This window comes from Marmota flaviventris, chromosome 9, assembly GCF_047511675.1.
Source record: "Marmota flaviventris isolate mMarFla1 chromosome 9, mMarFla1.hap1, whole genome shotgun sequence".
Classification (NCBI taxonomy): domain Eukaryota; kingdom Metazoa; phylum Chordata; class Mammalia; order Rodentia; family Sciuridae; genus Marmota; species Marmota flaviventris.
In genome coordinates this window covers 5,216,372-5,236,349 of record NC_092506.1, presented here as the reverse complement: position 1 = coordinate 5,236,349, position 19,978 = coordinate 5,216,372, and the positions used below count along the sequence as shown (strand labels likewise).

At 43.4% G+C, this 19,978-nt stretch overlaps 1 protein-coding gene across 7 annotated transcripts in view; it reads right to left on the bottom strand.

Annotated features, from left to right (window-relative positions):
• Nucleotides 1–387: 387 nt before the first annotated feature.
• Kmt5b (lysine methyltransferase 5B) overlaps nt 388–19,978 on the bottom strand; it is a 57,566-nt gene continuing 37,975 nt past the window's right edge. For all 7 annotated transcript variants that reach the window (XM_027944119.3, XM_071615993.1, XM_027944116.2 and 4 more), the window contains 4 exons: nt 19,895–19,914; nt 19,656–19,792; nt 11,340–11,536; nt 388–4,598 (listed from right to left, as the gene is read on the bottom strand). In XM_027944119.3, coding sequence (XP_027799920.2) covers nt 3,127–4,598; nt 11,340–11,536; nt 19,656–19,792; nt 19,895–19,914 — 1,826 coding nt within the window. In that variant the 3' untranslated portion in view covers nt 388–3,126. The remainder of the gene's footprint in view (nt 4,599–11,339; nt 11,537–19,655; nt 19,793–19,894; nt 19,915–19,978) is intronic.

Genomic DNA, 19,978 nt, shown 5'->3' with positions numbered 1-19,978 from the left:
TCCAGGGTTCCTGATTCCTGTGCCAGTCCTATTTCAAGTAGGTTTTGCAACAGTAAATGGGAGAAAAAGGGACTCAGGCCAGTTCGGGATCTGCTATTCCAGTAGAGAGAGAAAAAGCAAGCAATCAGAAGCTAGTAGTAACTGGGTTATAAAAGCCCTCAAGTGTCATTTTGCTCCATTTGGAGGGCAAAGACTTCTGAGTCCCCAGGCTAGGAGGCTTCACAGGCTGGAAGCAGCCTCCCTGCAGGGAATGGCTGCTTGCCCTCTTCTCCCTCCAGTGATCAGCACAGGCAAGGGTGCACCCTGGTCCATTCTGCTTCACGGGAGCACTTCAGGGAAGTCACCGCTTTGATCTCTTCTTCTCAGATACAGTGAACACCGGCCACATTGTTTTAATTTCCGAATTTATTAAAATGATTAACCTCAATACTGCAAGTGCATGTACAAAATATTTGTAAAAAATGTTTTTAATGAAACGTTAAAGAACTTACCTCAAATGCTGAAAAAGTCCTTTTTCATTCTTTCAGTACAAGGAATACATTGTATCTCAAAAGTATTACAACTCAGCAAAACAATTTAAAACAGTAATTTGAAAAATGATTGAAAATTGAATACTTTACATATATTTCTATGATCATTTCCTAATTCTTACAATGCCAAAAACTTTACCAATCATTGCATAAGCTCAAGCTAAAAGTTTTATTGAATGTAACCTCTTCCAAACTGGTCAAGAGTGTGTGGCTTTTGTCTCCCACACAGTGACGTTCTACAGCAGGCTGAGAACAGTCCCGAGGCCCCTACCTTTAAAAACGGAAATTAGGGCGCCCTAGAAGGCATCCCAGCGGCCGCTGAGTGCTTGTGCATACTGACTCCTGAGAAGCAGCGACTGTCACCAAATGTCACTGCTCTGAGACCCACGGGGAGGTCAGCCTCAAAAGATGAGGCCATAATAAAATTAAAACATCATAAATAAGTTACTAAAATTAAGCTTCAACGTGGAGAAAAATGGGAAATGTGTTTTGTTACTTTTTCCTTAAGACTGAAATTCCTGAAATGGCTATTGTTGGTATTCAAAAAAAACCTTTGAGGTTTAGTCTCTGAACCTCTTCAAAATACCCCAAGCAAAGGTGGGAATGAGAGGTGACCCACTGCCCGCCTGCTCCAGAGGGCCCCTCTTCATCCTCCCGTGCGTGGTCCAGGCCTCATGCTTCTGTGCAGGACCCCATGAGGACTGGACAGTGTCTGGGGACAGGAGCCCGAGGCCAGGTAGGGTTGCCCTGCCTCAAGAGCTGCAGCGAGAAGGGGCATGTGTTGGGGGGAGGTCCACGCCTGCTTCCAAATCAATCCCTGAGGATCAGCCTGACTGTGAGAAGCCACGTTGGGACTGCACAGGACGACCCAGGGCTCCAGGAGCAAAGGCCTCTCAGGCTCCCCCACTTTCTATCTGCAACCTACTGGCACTAGTTTTGAGGAGCTTAATTTAAACAATGTCCCCCAAACGTGAAAAGTGGTGGGTATCAAGTAGAAATAACAGTGAAGCATTGAGGTTTCCTTCACTGGACTTTCTTGTTACCTGCAGATCCCTCTGAGTAGTTTAAGACATGGGCTACTTTTCTAGACACTACAAGAACCCCCTAAGTTGACTTGACTCATCTGAAAGCACATGTACACATTTCCCAGGAAACAGAGATTTGCTGGTGTTAAACACCGGCTATAGACTTATATTCCCGAATTCTTTGATTTCTAAAATAATCCAGAAAAATGAAAGAGCCTGGTATTGAACATAAAATAATCAAAAATTTGCTCATTAAGTTACTTAAAATTAATTTCTCTTCTCAAAGTGCTTGAAAAAACAAATCTGACTCCTTTTTGATTAACTGATAATATAATCAAAAAACTTTGATATTTTAATAATAAACTAATATAAGCTGAGAACTCCCACTGAGGCAGTGCTTAAAACTATATATTTATAATTTCCTATTTTATTGGCATGAATATTTCTAAACTTAAAAACCTTCCTGGTAAGTTCTTTTAATTTCTTATGACAAAAATTTCTCACAACACACAAATATTTACAACATATACATTGTTTTCAGCTCTTTACATTGAATTCCAAAGACAAACATTTTTATAGGTTACCACAGAACAAAAGCTGTGACTCATGTTTTTATTTCATAAACTATTATAAGTTAAAGTGAATAGATTTTTTTAATATTCCTTGTAGCATTTTACAAGTGCAACAGAAAACTTGAAGAACCAAATTAAGATAGCTGTAGTTCATTAGATAACGTTGCTTGTTGCCATCGCATGTTCACAGCAGAGTTTTGAAAAAATAAGCACCAATCATTCTTGCAAAGAACAATTTTATCTAAAAGGATTGAAAAGTGTTAAATACAAGGTCTTTAATTTACATGACAAGCAATAAATACGCTGTTTTGAAACGCATCCTGCACGCTGCTAACCTGGTACATACAGTGTACTGAACAGTGAGCTGTCTCGCGTGTGATGGTATTTTTTTGTTTTGTAAAGAAACCAATTTGACTCCCGACTGATGGTTGGCTATGTTAACAGAGGCCACACACAGTACACCTGGGTCAGCAAACAGTGTGAAACTGACAAACTCCAAGGGGGAAACATCTAGCAAATATAAATCAAAAAGCCAAAGATCATTGCTGGTGATATTAGCATATACTTGAAAACCTTAATATGCTGCTACTATGATTTGTTTTAAATTATTGTTTAGTCATATATTAAAGAGCCAGCTGATGCTCTTAAAAGTTAAAAAAAAAAAAAAAAAAAAAAGAAGTTGTGTAGCCACATTATTGTCTCAACGTCCTGTGTGGAAAGTTGCTATCACTGTACAATTTTGCTGGAGCCTTTATTTTACAATAGGGCTTCACCTCTAACTGAGAATTGCACATAAGAAGGCTATTTAAAAAGTACGATAAAAATTTGCACAAATCAGACTTAGGAAGAGTCAGTACGCTGTACACTTTCTACAATATTATGCTGATACGTGAAGAGACGATAGAAGTGCTGCCACTCAAATGGTTCAGTTGAGGAATAATTGACTGGAATTTTTATTTCTTTAAAGTAGTTATCCCAGGTCAAATTAAGACCAAGAGCTTATGCGTTAAGCCTTAAAGACTGATCTTCTCTTCTCCTTGAAGAAATGTCAATATCTATAGAGTCTTTCCCGACTATTAGCCTCAGTCGCTTAGCCGGAGGAAGAGGAATAAAATCATCTTCAAAGTCATCGTCATAGTCATCCTCCTCTTCGTCTCCCTCTGAAGAGGAGGAGTCATCTGTACTTTCCTCCTCATACTGACTGTAGTCATCCACCTCCATCTGGGACTCCAGGAGAGAGAGAGGATCACTACAGCACACCCCATTTTCATGAAGCCCCTCTGCATAGGGCCCTCTACTTTCCTCATCCCGTTTTAGCTGGATTTTTAATTTTGTAGAACTACTGCCTGATCCTGAGTTAAATCCATTATTAAGCTTTGCTACATAGAGATTATTATCATTTTCATGGTCTTTACTTAACTTGATGCTTATTTTGGAAGAATTCATCCCGTCATTCTCTTGGTCGTTTGTCTTGCTGCTGCTATCATGGCGCCTACGGAGAGTCAATTTGGGAATCCCAGAGTTATTTTCCAGGATTAGCTGGGCGTCATACCTTGTAATTCGCCGCTTCTTTTTGCTTTTAGCAGTTCTAAAGCCATCCTTCGCCCTGAAGCTGTCTGACGTGACGATTGAGCACCCGACAGGCGAGGGAGTGCAGTCTGTGTAGCTCATGGGCACCCCTGCCACACCGCTGGGCTCACCCTGGTCAGAGTGGGGTGCCATCAAATCTGGCACGTTGCTCTCCTGTCCAGGGCAGTCATGCACCGGGGTGGACTCTGCTGTGTTTGTCAACTGCTTTACAAGTTTTCCTTGTCGCGATTTCTTTCTAGACATGCTCGGGTCACTCTTGTGACCCAGTGCTTCCCCCTTCTGTGCAGTCTCGCTAGCCAGTTCTTCCTGCACGTCGGGGGCTGGCTGCTCATCACTGTCTGGGCAAGGTTCTGCCGTGCCATTACAGCCATCCAGCGTATTTGGTTCTAGCTTGATGTCCGAGGCTTCCGGCGGGTTTGCCCTGGTCCTCGCCGAGCGCCTGGTTGTGTAGGTGCAGGGCGAGCTGTCCCCCTGCGAGTGAGCACCTCTCCCAGGATTCCGCCTGTGTTCTCTGGCCGCATGTCTAGTCAAGCACCCACTGGCAACTGCAGCTTGGACTGATCCCTCTGACTCCTGGTCTTTTCTAATGGGCAAATTCTTATATAGGACCACTTTAGGCTCTTTAAGTACTAAGTTTCCCATCTCGAGCTTTCTTGAACTATTCTTCTGCTCTAGTCGCTTGCAGTGATTCCTTAGCTTTATCTTTGAGAGTAAAGGCTTTGCAGGCTTTTTCAGTTTCTTTGGTACCCTGGAATTGTTCGTGTGAGTTAGCTTAGATGAGGTAGAGTTGGAGGAAGCGGGAATTCTGGACATGGACTGCCTGGTTAACGTTCTGCTCTTGCTGTTCTTTTTTACACCAACTGAAGATTTTCGGTTAGAAGCTGTAAGGTTTAAAAAAAAAAAAAAAAAAGATGAGAAACAGCTGGGTAACACAGTAGTGCTTAACCAAACACTGCCCCAAACCAGACCATCAGCTACAAAATATTTCCATTACATACACGTGGAAAACAGACCCCAGCTGATTCTGTCAGTACATTTGCCTTCCCCATGCTGCCTTCACGTTCTCTTCCAAACTGATGGAGCAACTCGCTCATGTTCCAGGCAAGTGATCACAGTTGAAGAGCTGTCAGCACAGAGGACTCAGACTTCACTCTAAGCTTCTCCTTCATCTGCGGAGACGCTGGTCCAAACTAAGCATTTCTTCTCCTCATTTAGTATTTTCTTTTTCGCGGTACTTCGGAGGTGAGCTACACCCCCAGTCTTTTTAATTTTTGAGACAGGATCTTGCTAAGTGGCTGAGGCTGGCTTTGAACTTGAGATCTTCCTGCCTCAGCCTCCTGAGTCATTGGGATTAAGGCAAGTGCTACCATGCCCAACAGAAGATTTGAAAAAAAGTAAGAATTATAGTTTTCTTTCACAAATTCTTCTTGAAATCATTTAAAATATGCTTCTAAAATTCACTACTCAATTACCCAAAGTAAGTATACTACTTGGCCAGTAATACAGACAAGTACTATATTGCTATAGGGCTCTAAGAGAAAAATTCTAACTTGACAGTTTCAAACAGGAAAGGTAGATCCCAAGAACCACATATTGTCATTCCCAATAGACGTTTACCGAAAAAGGGCTACATATCCACAGTCGTTTGCTTGCTTCAGCTTTGTGAAGACTGGGAGAGAAGAGGGGGTGGGTGGCCTCATCCAATGGCAAGAAGCTAGCAGCAGCTGCCAGAAACACGCATTTAAGACAAGAGAGGGACCCACCGTCACTCCAAGACAGGGATACAGAAAGGCTGCCCTGGAGGTGATGCACCTAAGACCAGGCGATCCACTAGGACCAGGCGATCCACAGGTGGGCTTTCAGGAGGCTCGCCCAGCGCTCAGGCACCTTGCCACTGCTTCTCTGCTGCCGTTTTCCCTCTTTACTTACATTGTAGACTATTCTTCGTGGGATTTTACGTCAGCCAATGTTTCACTTACTCAATTCTCCCGTCCCCCAGTCAAAAAGCCTCTCCCTGATCAAAACAACCCTTTGAAGATCATTCAGTGGGGAAGCTGTGACCAACCACCACGTCACCAGGGATGAAACACCTACTGTGGGCAATCTGAGCAGGGAGGCCAAGGGAGGACCAGGCTCCACAGGGTGCCTGGACAGCTGCCATCCCTTCTGCACAGCTGAACAAGAAAATCATCACTAGTTTTTCCTGAGAGGGGAACAAAAATGCCTAAGCACTCCAGAAATGATCTAATCACCAAGGCTCTCTACTCAGAGGATGGCTCATAAATGCCTTCAGTTACCCAGACTAGGAGAATCACAGTGGTGAGATCCACTGACTGAACTAAGTAAGAATAGCTCATCTGTGTGGGCTGCTACCAAGGAGGAAGCTTATTTTTAGATTAACAGGAGTAATGAAGTTTAGATACCAGTCAATTTGAGGATGCATTATTCTTCTAAATACAAGGATATTTATGGAAGTCTTTAGCAAAGAGGACAAGGTGGACTGAGCAGATGCGATGTCCACATAGACACACCAGTGTCCTGGTCGTTTCCAGGAAGGCCTGCACCTGTTGACTTTCCTGGATGCGGTCATGAGGACCCCTTGCCTGTCTTACACCTCAAGACCTATATCCGCGATCAGCTTTTCTCAGCTTTTTGCTTCCTTTTGCCACTCCAGGCTCCTGCCACGCTCTACTCCGTGGTCGTACACACCACCTTCTCACCAGCGCCCCGTGCACGCTGGGCCCGCTTCTCGAAGACAGCCTGTGCCAACCGACACTTCCTGGTCATGAAATCTAGTGCGCACTTCTCAGACCTGCCTTTCTCTCTGAATGGGACACCGACTGTTCTCTCCTTCTCAGGACGTCATCTTTTCCTGGCCATTGGAGAGCGCACTCCTAGTTCTTCCGGTCTCTGGCACTTCTTCATCTTCCCAAGACCCTCATTCTTCAGATCTCTGGCATCCAGCCCCAAACACCATACTCTCTTCTCCAGGTGACGGGAACCCACCTGCCCGTGGCTGTCACCTCCTATATGCCGACAGTCCCCTGATACCTTCTCTAGCCCAATCCTTTTCTAATGCCAGACTCCAGCAGCCAAGTGCCGATTGAGGCTTCTCGCAAGTCCTTCGCTGTGCCTGTGTCCAGCTCACCACCAGACTCAGGAAGTTTCTCCATCTGAGCGCCATCACGTCTTCAAAACACGACACACCACTTGTCCAAGTGACCATGTGGGATGCTGGAGGCGTCCAAGACTCTTCCTTCCTTCACCACCTCATCCAGTCATCCAGCCGTACTGCGGAGACCACCCTGCAATGTCATGGAACCTGCTGCCTAAACCTACCCGCTCCCTGTCTCCTGTTGTCTTCCCAACAGCCCATTCTCCCCCACGCAGCCAGAATGGTTTCCCCATTATCTCAGGTCACTTTCAGTTTTAACCTAATGCCCTGAGAATCAAGTCCAAAATGCTAGACTCTGGTCACAGATCATCTTCTCACCTTCAGCAGCCACGATGACCAAGTTCTCCACCTGTGCATGCACTCGGATGAAAGGCTCCTGATTTGAATAGGCTCCACTGGGCCAACTTCTCACTCCCCGCTGATCCTCAGCTTGGGCAGTGCCTCCTGCAGGGAGCTCCCGTGACTTCCTCTTAGAACCAACCTGCGGTGCCCTTGTGTTGTCACAGCACCCAAAGACTTTGCTTACTCAGCACTTAATCTAATTCACTGGCTGATCCCACCTTAAGGTAAGTTTGAGTCTAGGCTCTCCTCAGTCCATCCTTCCTTCCAAGAAGTCCAGTGCTGGCCGCAGTGCCAGCCGCTGACAAATCACCTCGTTTGTGATCCAGGCTGAACAGACTGCATTTGACGGCACACAGGATTTCAAGATTTCACTTACATATTTGTGCACTTATCGGTGTGTTCTTATTTGAAAAGCATTATCTCATCACAAGTCCAGTCAAAAGGTAAGCTCATCAAGTCAAAGACTAAAAAGACACACACAAGCTAGGCAAGAGGAATGTGAGAGATGTGACTAAGATGCAAGGTCCAGAGTCCTTCACTGTCCAAAAAGTGCTACCATGTCCTTGAAGGGGTTGGGAATTTCAGTGATAGTAAGGCTAGAAGAGGAGGGCTGTCCACAATGACACACTAAAAAAGTCAGGTCTTTTTAAAAAGAATGTCAACAGAGTAAGGACTCTGACATCAGTGGAGACGAGGCGTACTTTCAGTTACCCTCGCTCTGTACCAACTTCTCCTGTGGGGTTTTCTTTCTCCAGTGACCTGGAAATCCCCCAAATGCATATACTTGGACAGCAGTTTTAGGTGGAGGTACACATTTTTTTCAGCAATTACTATGTGCTAGGTGTTGTGCAAACAGGTCTACCAGGACCTGAAGTGACATCACACGTCTGTGAAAGCCAGGCTCTCAGTGATGAGTAATCTAAAGCTAGCCATCTACCAAATGGCAGGGGTGGGATTTGAACCTATCTGGGTGAGGTGGTGCATGCCTGTAATCCCAGCAACTTTGAAGACTGAGGCAGAAGGATCCCAAGTTCAAGGCCAGCATGGGTAGCTCAGAGAGACCCTATCTCAAAACAAAACGGGCTGAGGGTATAGCTCAGCGATAGAGCACCTCTAGGTTCAATTCTCAGTACAAAAAAAAATTTTTTTTAAAAAGATGGTGAGTTCCTGATCAGTTGTGCTGCCTATAAGGTCTACTGCAGAATTATTATTGTGTCAGTCCCAATTGATGGGCAAAGGACATGGCTCTCATAGTAATTTCAAGGGGCCATCAAAATTATAAGGCAGTATGGCATCCCTACAGCCAGATGGAAGAGTTGCAGAAGGACAGCTGAGCTTTCCTGAGTCCTCAGGCTGCTCTGGAGACACCACCACCTGCAACACAAGATGCTATGAGGGTCACTCTCAGTTCAGCCTCAGCAGAGCCTGAGAACCCAGACAACCCCACAGGACTCTAAAGGCCTGTCTCTGTGAGCTTGGTAAGCACAAGGAGCTCTCGCCAACCTCTCAGCCTCGTGCTGGACAGGATGTGGACGCAGCCACAGGCTCGGTGCCAGGAGCAGGCAGCCCAGTCTCCACGTCTGTGACCACTGCTCCTTAGTTAGGGTAAACTGATCCCACTGGCCTCATCTTCTGGGTCCTGTGCTGACTGGTGATACTGGCCGTGGCTGTGTCCACACCTTCAGGCACGCTCTTGAGCGCCTTCGCATCCTGTATCACAAGACTAACTACAGGAAGCTCCCCAGGCCGCAAGGCACACAGGCCTGAAAAACCAGAATACTCTTAATAACAACTCTGCCATTCAGATTGGTAGACTGAGTTTATGAAAATAGATTTCTTCTTGTTTCCACTCCTGGATGCTAAAGCGCAAAGTCAGGCTGGAGCTCTGAAGACACCTTCCAAAAAAAGAACCTGCGCGGAAGGGAGGTTCCGAATAGGTGGAAATGTTTCTTTGTACGTGCTGTTCAAAGAAAAGAGTTCCTCTCTCAGCTGCTAAATCCTACATGAAGTGCGAGATAAAGACGGGCAGGCAGGCAGCAGAGATGGCATCCACACCTATGCACGCCACACGCCCAGCTCCCCGGGAAGAGAGCTCTGGCAGCTCTGGCTCTTCTCCAGTTTCAAAAAGTCGTTCTTTTTTAAAGGGTCTGGTTGAGAGATAAACACCAAAAGAATATAGCCTAAAGGAATACGTGTAAGAACCACAGAAATCCTTCTGTGCACGATTCAAGGGACAGTGGCCTCAGAGATAGCTGAAGTCTGGGCTCCCTCAAGCACTGGACGATGTCTATCCACTCTACTGTGCCCTCAAGTCAGCCACACCAGCCCTCAGGTTATTCCAAAGGCATGCTGCGGAAAGGCAACTTGGGCAAAGCAAGCACCCCAGAATAAGCAGCCACTGCTGAGGTTAGCTCAAAGGCATCTTGTTCCCTCTAAACTTGAGAAAATGAAGTGTCTAGTCTGCTCTGTTTTTTGTGCATTTGTCTTGGAGCTAAAGCACAAGCTCCCCGAGGTAGGGGACCGGGTCTCATACACCCTTGTCTCTCCAACTACCAGCAGGCTTTTAGTAAGGGTCTGATTTAGTAATAGACATTTTCTAGATGGTTATCTATTAATACACCCAACACCTTCCAAAAACTATTCATACTTTTATCTTTTCAGCCAAGTGGTGTACTGAGTGCAGGGTCTACATACTGGTAACAAGGCTCATGCACAGAAGCAGATAGTTCCACACCTTGCAGGGCCATTCCCTGCAGGCGGCTCTGTGGCTGTCTCCAGGTGCAGATGGCAGCATGCACCCCTGTGTTTTCGTGTGAGGGTCTATCACATGGGGTCTCCAGTTTCACCAAGGAACCAGACTCAGAAAGCGAAGGTTCATTACGCTGCATTTATTTTTGAATCAACAGTCAACAGTGAATGATCAACTAACTCCTCTTTTTGCTCACTCTGAACATTAACTAAAAAGTCTGGACCAGAACTATACTGTTACTTTTACACTACAGAGGTCACACCTGGCCTCTGACTCCCAGCAGCAGGTAGATTCAGGAATCCGTGGCAATGACATTCAATTCACCCCTTTCTTCAGGGTTTTCTGTCTGGGAGGGAGTAGCCGAGGCGTGGGAGAGCCTAAGATACCCAGCACCTCAGGTATTTCCTAAGTGCTTGCAAGTCGTACTGTCATTAAGATGCCAGCACAGGAGACTTTGGGGACCACCAAGTCAAACCCTTCCAGTAGCCATCTCTGTCAGAGACAAGGCAGGCCAAAGAGCCCACCACTGTAGTGGCACCTAGAGAACACAGGTGTTACCCAGACGATGACAGCAGTGTCATGTTCCAGCACTTCAGAGCTCCTCACACGTCGTGCTGTCCTCTGCCTGTTTAGGTTTTCTTTTCTTCCTTTTCTTTTTGTTTGTTCTTCATACCCTTTTTCCAGCTTCTATCAGATCTTGCCCCCAAATACAACTGGTTTTCAAAGCTTGCTTCTTTCTCTTTCCATCTCTCTTCCTACTTTCTGTGGCGTGAACCCAACGTGCCACAACATGGCCACATCCGAGTGCTCCTCAGGCACGATTGTGAGTCTATTCTGGTGGTTTGGTGAATTGAGTCAGTTCGTTTTGAAAAAGATAAGTGAGTAGTAAAAAGGTGGAAGTCTTGAGGCCAGAAGCTAGGAACTCCCAAGTCCATCACCTGTTCCTAACAGACTGCTGGACACTGGACACATGTGAGCCTGTACAATTTACCCGGTCCCTTGTCTTCTTGCAGGGCCTAACGACACCAATAGGACAGAGTCACTAACACTTTGAAAATGTTTTCCTCAAACACATGATGATCCTGGAATATATGATGAAGAATTCAATATCCAGTTACCAAGTATTCAAAAGAACAGTCTAGAGTACGGCACTGAATCTGGAGGTGGGCACAACTGTGCTCTGTACTCAAACCATTTCTAGAACCTTGCAGGGCTGCTGAAGCTCATGAGTCCCAGTTTCTCTCAATATTTAGAAGTTCGAAACTACTGAAGCATGCTTTAGAAAGCAAATTTTGTGAAAATACTTAAAAAAAAAAAAAAAAAAAAAAGGCATCTTATCAAATCTCCCTTACTTACTTGCATTGTTTTTTTCCTGAGTGGTATCTGCATCAGTGTTAGAGCTGACAGACTGACTGTCTGAGTTTTTGCTGCTGTCACCTAACTTTTTAAGCCTATTTAAGCGTTTATCTGTTTCTCTGAGTCCATATTTGCTATTGATAACAGGAGCAGGCGCAGGCAGTCCCACTCTGGATTTGAAAGCACCAGTTCCTCGTCTGTAAGAGAAAACAGCACAAGTTCAGTGAATGGAGTGCACGAATTCACAGCGGGCCTGGCTGCAGGGAGCACCTGGCCATGTGGGCTCAATGGTGAGACCTGGTGAGGCTCTGACCACCACTGGATAAGTGCCAAGTCTAGGAGGCTCATTAGGTAACTAATACAATTAACATTAAAAACTATGCTTATCAGAACAAAAATCACTTGTTGTGACTGTTGTCAATCGACTGCAAATTGCCTACTATGAAAATCTACTAGCCTTCTGTGTAGACTAAAATGTTAATTTTAACTTTGCTATGTGCCACTTAGCACTACATTAACTGAATGTTAAGAATTCGGAAATTTTTAAAAAGCACAGAATTTCCATAAATTAAGTCAATGCCTAGAACTTAGATGTTATATATGCACACAAATTATGACTGAAATTCTATGTAAAAAGGTGAGGGTATTATTAGTGAATATCTGTCTCTTGGAAGAATAAAAACAGTTAAGTAGTTCCCTTAAATTATCAAATTAATATGAACAATCATAATTAAATTAATAAACTGTTACTAAATTAAAGACATTTAAAAGACTTAACTTTAACTAGTGGACACCTTTCCTCAACATATTTATATGATTCTTCTGCAATAAATGCATGTGGTTGGTAGGAGTCTCCCTAGACTGCCTAAATCTGGTTGTGCAAATCTTTGCTTAGTCAGTATATCAAGGGCAAGTCTCTACTCAGTTCTATTATGAATTAACAATGTTAAACAGAAGACTACATGTGGAATCAAAAACAAAACAAAAAAAACAGAGAAATTTCTTTGGCCAAAATCATTTTGCCCTTTTGTGGCCTTACCTTGTCAATAGAATGTCATATAATATAGCTTCTGAACTTGTGACAAAATTGTGTTGCAGTGGTACACACCTGTAATCCCAGCAAATCAGGAGGCTGAGACATGAGGATCACAAGTTTGAGGCCAGCCTCAGCAACATAGTGAGGCCCTAAGGACTTAGCAAGACCCTGTCTCAAAAAACAAACATTAAAAAAGGGCTGGGGATGTGGCTTAGTGGTTAAGCAACAATTCCTGGGGTGGGGGGATGGGGAGGAATGCTCCCCATCAAGTGAGCACTGCTAACTGTCCTCTGCAAGTCCCATGTGACCGATGCATTTCTTCCAGAATTTGGATGAAGGAAAAAAATAATATTCCTCCCCCAAAGAAGTAGTGTGTTTTACTTTTGCTAAGGAACAATATACATTTTATTTCTCTTCCTGCCCCCTGGCCCTAAGTACTGGGAAAGCACAGATTTGAACCTAACATAGTTGTTGTTTTTGGTAAGTAAAGGTTAACATTCTTACTAGGATTTAAAATCCACTTTAGACAGCAATTTTGACTAACGCTATTGTAAAAAACAACTAAAAACTGATTGTGAAATTGCCTCAATTATTTTTTCAAAAGTGGGATAGAAATCACTGTAAAAAGTTCCAGGTGGGCTGTGGTCATAGCTCAGTGGTAAAGTGCTTGCCCTGCATGTGTGAGGCACTGGGTTCGACTCTCAGCACCACATATAAACAAATAAAGGTCCACTGACAATTAAAAAAAAATCATTAAAAAGAAAGAAAAACCTTCACCAGAGCAGCAACCAGGCCCACGCCACTTCATCCTAAGACACATTTAGAATGCATGTGTGTAAGCCCTAAAGGCTCAGTCCATAGCAATTGAAAAAGAAATTATTTTCAGACACTCCATGATTTTGATTTTTTTCTAAACCATAACTTGTTAATATTTTTAGTTCATGACTAGAAAGACAGGACATACTTAAAAGTACACTTGAGGGCTGGGGTTGTGGCTCAGTGATGGAGGGCTTTGCCTCGCATGTGTGAGACTTTGAGTTCGATCCTCAGCACCACATAAACATAAACAAAATAAAGATATTGTGCCCATGTATATATATATAAAATACACTTGAACACAAATGCTAATGGCCATGAATTGCTAGAACCTTAGGGAAAGAAATCTGGCAGTGTGTATTAAAAAGAGGCAAACCCTGTCCCTGGCGGTCCCACGTTGGGGAAGAATCCATCCTGTAGAAATAAGAGCAGCTGTAAATTATGATTTGGTTTCCAGGATATATAACAGGTGCAGTGATGCACGCCCATAATCCCAGGGACTCAGGAAGCTGAGGCATGAGGATCTCAAGTACCAAGCCAGCCTTGGCAACTCAGTGAGATCCTGCCTCAAAATAAAAAATAAAAAAGAGTTGGGGATGTAGCTCAACGTTAGAGTGCCCCAGGTTCAATCCCCAGTTCCACACACCCACACTTACCCACCTACCCAAACAAACAAAAAAAAGAGAGTGAAGTATAACACAATAGCAATAATAAGCAATGTTGGAACTTCTGAAATTAGTTTTTTTTTTTAAACAGTAAACTTTCACACTCACTTGTATTCTACAATCTTACTTCTTTTTAACTTATGAAATCATGCTTGCTGCAACAAGTAAGGCAATCCGAGGCTGTCCACAAAGCAAAGGGGAGCAGCCTCCTAGGCACCCCGGCAGCACCGCCCTCCCACTCCTCCACTCCTTTCCTGTCCTACACAACTCTTTATATCACTGCTGCTTTTCAAGCCAACAAAACCAAAATATCTGAATATTAAAAAATATTTTACTTGGGGCTAAGGCTGTGGCTTAGTGGTAGAGAGCTTGCCTAGCATACATGAGGCTCTGGGTTCAATCCTCAGCACCACATAAAAATAAACTATTGTGGGGCTGGGGATGTGGCTCAAGCGGTAGCACGCTTGCCTGGCATGCGTGCGGCCCCGGGTTCGATCCTCAGCATCACATACAAACAAAGATGTTGTGTCCGCCAAAAACTAAAAAATAAATATTAAAAAAAAAATTCTCTCTTTAAAAAAAATAAATAAACTATTGTGTCCACCTAAAAAACTAAAAATTAAAAAAAGTCTAAAAAAATTCTATCATTACATCAATCACGGACAAATCTGCACTGAGCATACAGGTTTTGGGTTTTTTCTTTTGTGTGTGCCAGGTAGGCACCTCACTCATGCCAGGTAGGCACTGTCCCTGTAAGTGGCACCCTGGCCCTGGTGGCGAACTTTGAAGGCTGCATATTTTCATTAACATTCCAGGATTTATTCAATAGTTCCTCAGAGGTGATCAATGAAACTGTTTTAATATTCTTTCTTATGCAAATACTGCTGTTCTACTATTCTTGGAAACCAAATCCTTACCCATGGGTGCTCCTATTTCTCAGGCTGAATTCCTCCTGAACATGGGACCGCTGGGGACAGGGTTTGCCTCTTAATACACACTGCCAGAGTACTTTCCCCAAGGTTCCAGCAACTCATGACCCTACTAGCACCATCTAGGTACCTGTTTCTTCACATCCTCACTAGGGGTACATTTTGTTTCTTGAATTTTCCCAATTTATTGAGGGAAAATGAATACCTAATTATTCATAGTATATTTGAATAATTCCTAATTATTCAAATATACTAATTTCCTTGCTTGTGGCCATCTCTTTCTGTGCAGAACCTCTTCTTCCTTTACCTTTTTCCCGTCAGACTTTCTTTCCTTGGGAGATGCTTTTTGTTGTTAGGATTTTAACTTTTTGCCACATAGATATTTTATTTTCCTTCAGTAAATCATACAGTGTGGACTTTATTTTGGCCATTCAAACATCTTTGGATTCCGCATTTCTTGCCTTACTGTCTTCAAGAAGACCTTCATTGTGCTCTCCTAAATTGTTTTTCTAGTATTTTTATATTGTATTATTTAAATTTTAGATTCTAATACAATAGGAATTTATTACGTATATGATGTGTTATGGCTTGATTTCCCCTCCGGAAGTATATTAAATCAGACTAACATTATCTATAAAAGAAACAATTGTTTCCCAATATATGTTAAGATCTCAATCTATACTTGTCTCCATTTCAGGACTCCATCCATGTTCTCTTATTTGTCCATTTCTGAGCCATCATAATCAAGTTTGATTATAATAATTATTACTTTTAAAAAAATTTTTATTAGACATTGATGGACCTTTATTTTATTTGTTTATTTGTATATGGTGCTAAGAATTGAACCCAGTGCCTCACACATGCAAGGCAAGTGCTCTACCACTGAGCCACAACCCTAGCCCTGATTATTTAATAACAAATTTTGCCATCTGTTAAGGTAACTGTCCCCTAACATTCTTCTTTTTGCTTATTGTGGGCTAAATCCAGGGCCTTGCAAGTAAGCAAGTGCTCCACCACTGAGCCACACCCTGGCCCTTTCTATTTTATTCTTAGACAAGCTTTAGCTACGTTGCCCAGGCTGGCTTCAAACCTCTGACCCTCCTGCTGAGCTTCCCAAGTACAGGTGTACTGAATTACAGGTCAAGGTCACCATGCCCGGCTTACCCTCACATGCCAGTTTTGTTTTGTTTTTTTTTTTTAGCTTTCAAAAAACACTTTTATATCAGCTTTAAAATAATTTTGACCAATTCCAAAAGCAAAATGCTTAAAGTCCCAAACAATTTATATACTAAATAGGGAAGGAGTAATATTCTTAAAATTTTTAAGACTTTATAGGTAAGATCAGAGTTCTCTCTCCCTTTGGTACCAGGGGAGCTTAACCGCTGAGCCTCATTCCCCAATCCATTTTTTTTATATCTATATTTTTTTGAGACAGGGTCTCATTGAGTTGCTGGCTGGTTCTGAACTTACGATCCTCCTGCTTCAGCTTCCTGAGCTGCTGGGGTCATAGAAGTGCAACACTGTGCCTGGCATTCCTTTTTCCCCCGTGTGGTAATGGGGATTGAACTTAGGACACTTTACCCCTGAGCTATGTTCCCAGCTGTGTTTATTTTTTATTTCAAGATGAAGTTTCACCAAATTGCTGAGGAATCCTCCTGCCTCAGCCTCCTGGGTCACTGGGATTACAGGCATGTACCACTGCACCTGGCTCACAGCACCTTTGATTTAGGTCTTTATCAAATTCTATCCTTCAAATGTTTAGAGTGAAATCCGTTCGCTCTGTTCACTCTGGTTTCCTTGGAGTGAGCTCTTGGCCCAGTTGGGCTCTCAGCACACAAGTCCCTGCCTTTTTCACTGTGCTGCTTTGACAGCAGGCCCTGTGCTAGTCTCGTTTCTCCTGCACTACTGTTACTATCTGATGAATTATTCAATGAGTTCCTTTAGTCTCATCTCCCCAGTCACTTTCTGTAAAGGCAGAAACAATGTGGTGTTACTGAGAATCTCAGGAACACATGCAGCCAACTTTCTTTTTTTTTGTGGTGCTGGGGACTGAACCCAGGGCCTTGTGCATGCAGGCACTCTATCAACTGAGCTACATCCCCAGCCAACTTTTGAGCCAAACTGCTTGGTCTGACAACAGCCATGCCATGTTCTGTAGCGTGCCATTCCCTAGAAAGGCTCTCACATTTTTCCACCTCCCTCTCACCCTAAGCTGTGGAATCACTGCATCTGACTGGGAAGGAAATCATGGCTCTTGAGGGAGAACTAATCTGCCCAAAGAACATGACCAACCATGTAGTTCTGAATGGGTACAGAGGCTGGGCAGAGTGGTGCTTGTAGTGTAGTCATTTGGGAGGCTGAGGTAGGAGGACTGACGGACTGAGCACAGGACCTGGAGACCAGCCTGGGAATACAGCCACACTTGGCCTCTTAAAAAAAAAAAAAGAGGAAAAAAAAACAAAAACAAAGAACACCAAAACAACCCTCCCACACACCAGGTAAAGAGTTGTTTTGTGTTATTTTGGAATCCTGAATATATGGTTAGGGTTTTTAAGGACAGCTTCCAAAAACTTATTCATCGTATTTATTTATTACATTCATTCATTCATTTTCCCAATACTTATCAAGCACCTATGTACCAGGTACTGTTCTGTATACATGGCAGTAGATGAAGAAGATAAAGTTCCTGCCTTCATACAGCTTGTATTTTAAAATATAATAACCAGAAAACACAAAATAATTTTATAGCTAACATTTTTTGTGTGTTAACTGTGTGCTGTTCTACATGTATTATGTCAAATAACAAATTTAATCCCCAAAACAACCCTATGAAATATTATGCTGTTCTCATTTTATGGATGGGGAAAATGAAGGCCCAGGGAGCTACGTAACATGCCATCACCTCAGGGCTAATGACATGCAGAGCTGCAGGGTTCTGATTCCAGCATTGTGGCTCCAGATCACAGGCCCATAAGTGAGCTTCATTCTGCTTTCTCTATAATTAAAAGACTTCATGGGCTAGGCATGGTGGTGCACACCTATAACTCAACTCAGGAGACTGAGACAAGAGGATCACGAGTTCAAAGCCAGCCTCAGCAACGGCGAGGTGCTAAGCAAGTCAGTGAGAACTGTTTCTAAAAAAAATACAATAGGGTTAGTGATGTGGCTCAGTGACCAAGTGCCCCTGAGTTAAATCCCTGGCACCCCCCCTCCCAATAGACTTCATGGATTAGAGAATATTTACTTTTTATTTTTTTAAATTGTCGATGGATCTTTATTTATTTATATGTGGTGCTAAGAATCGAACCCTAAACATTCTAGGCAAGCACTCTACCACTGAGCCAAGACCCCAGGGCCTAGAGAATATTTTTGTGGAGGTCTAAGATCTAACATTTGAATCACTTTAAAAATTTTTTTTTTTTTTAGTTTCTGATGGAGTTTATTGTCTTTATTTTTATGTGATGCTGAGGATCAAACCCAGTGCCTCATGCATGCAAGGTGAGCACGCTACCACTGAGCCACAACCCTAGCTCCTTGAATCACTTTTAATGTTAAAAGATAAATTGTATGCCCACCTCCCCTGTGCCCTGGCTTTTGGCAACATTAGGAACAGGTTTTCAACTATCCCTTTGTGGCAAGGAGCCCAAAGCTGGGAGAGAAAGGGCCAGGGTGGAATTATAACCCAGCCCTCTCTCATTACTGGTGGAGACCCCAATGAGGGGGTAATGTGAGGGGCTTCTGCCCTCTCTTCCCTAGGCTGGCTATTTTAAGAGAGAGCAGTGGTGCTAATAAATAGGTCCTACCTACAAAAGCAACAGGAAGTGGAAAGCATGAGGACTCCACCAGAGTTAGTGGACTGGGTCACTTGCTACTTTCTCACAGGAGAGCTGTGAGGACTGAAGGAGGGAGGGTGAGTCCGGGGTCCAGCAGAGGTTGAAATCAGACAGGCTCTCTCCCTGTGTGGCTGTGCATGTGGCATCTCCTTGAAAGAGGACCCTCCTGTGGCCCTGCCTACACCAGCTTTGACATTATCTCCCAGGAGTTCCAGTTCACAGAAGTCACTACACAAGTGGCACAAGCTGCCAGTCCTGCTGAAGTAGACTTTGAGAATTTCCAAAAGGACCCCATTTTTTTTTTTAAATTGGTGGGATCCATTGTAGGGACTTCAACATGCTCAGTAGTAAGTGCTCTAACACTGAGCTGTCCAGCCCCAGCCCACAACGCAGAATCTTTTTTTTTTTTTTTGGTCCTGAATACAGAATCCAGGGGTACTCTACCAATGAGACAGGGCTTTGCAAAGTACTTGAGACCGACCTTGAACTTGCTATCTTCCTGCTTCAGCCTCTTGAGTCGCTGTGGTTACAGGAGTGGCACCACAGTGCCCAGCAGGACCCACAATCTTGATGGGTCATAAAGAGGTTGCTCACCAAGTGTCAGCAGGGAACCCAGGGACTGTGAATAGTATGTACATCAAAACAAAAATTCCAGAAGACACAGTTTGATGATATGCAAGGCAACCTCAGGGTTTTTACATGCCTTCTAAGGCAGAACTACACTTGCCATTTTGGGAGGCCCACTCTGGCACTGCATGTGTGCACGAGTGTGTACTAATATCCAATCTTTCCTTAAGCACTTCTGTATCCTGACCCACTTGTCACAGCTGGTAATATGAAGATTTTAAAGGGACAGGTGCCAGTGTCCCTAAATAGTTGCACATCATTTGATTTTGTTTACATACTTTACACTGGGAGCTACATAATATAAAAATCTATCTCCGCATTTAAGATATAAAGAAACAATAAGAGTTATACCAATAACCATCAGATAGCTAAAAGAACATCTAAGCTGAAAATCTTATTTAATACTTTACCTTTCACAAGTGTAACACTCGCAGAACTCATTGTTTTCTCCAAAAAACCCATCTCCATAATAACAAGAAATTTCTTCCCCAGGTTCAATATCTCTTAGAGCCTTCACACATGCTGTATCTCGACCAGTTGACACAAACTGAAATATAAGTAACTCAGTAAGAGTCTGACACCCAGGCAGAAACAAAATACTGGTAGATAGATAGATATATATATATCCATTTTTTTTTTTAATGCTTACCTTACAGTTAGGTCTGCAATCTGAAAAATGTCCAAAAGAGAAAGTCAATTAACTGTTGATAAGATCTGAAACACGAACAGTTAC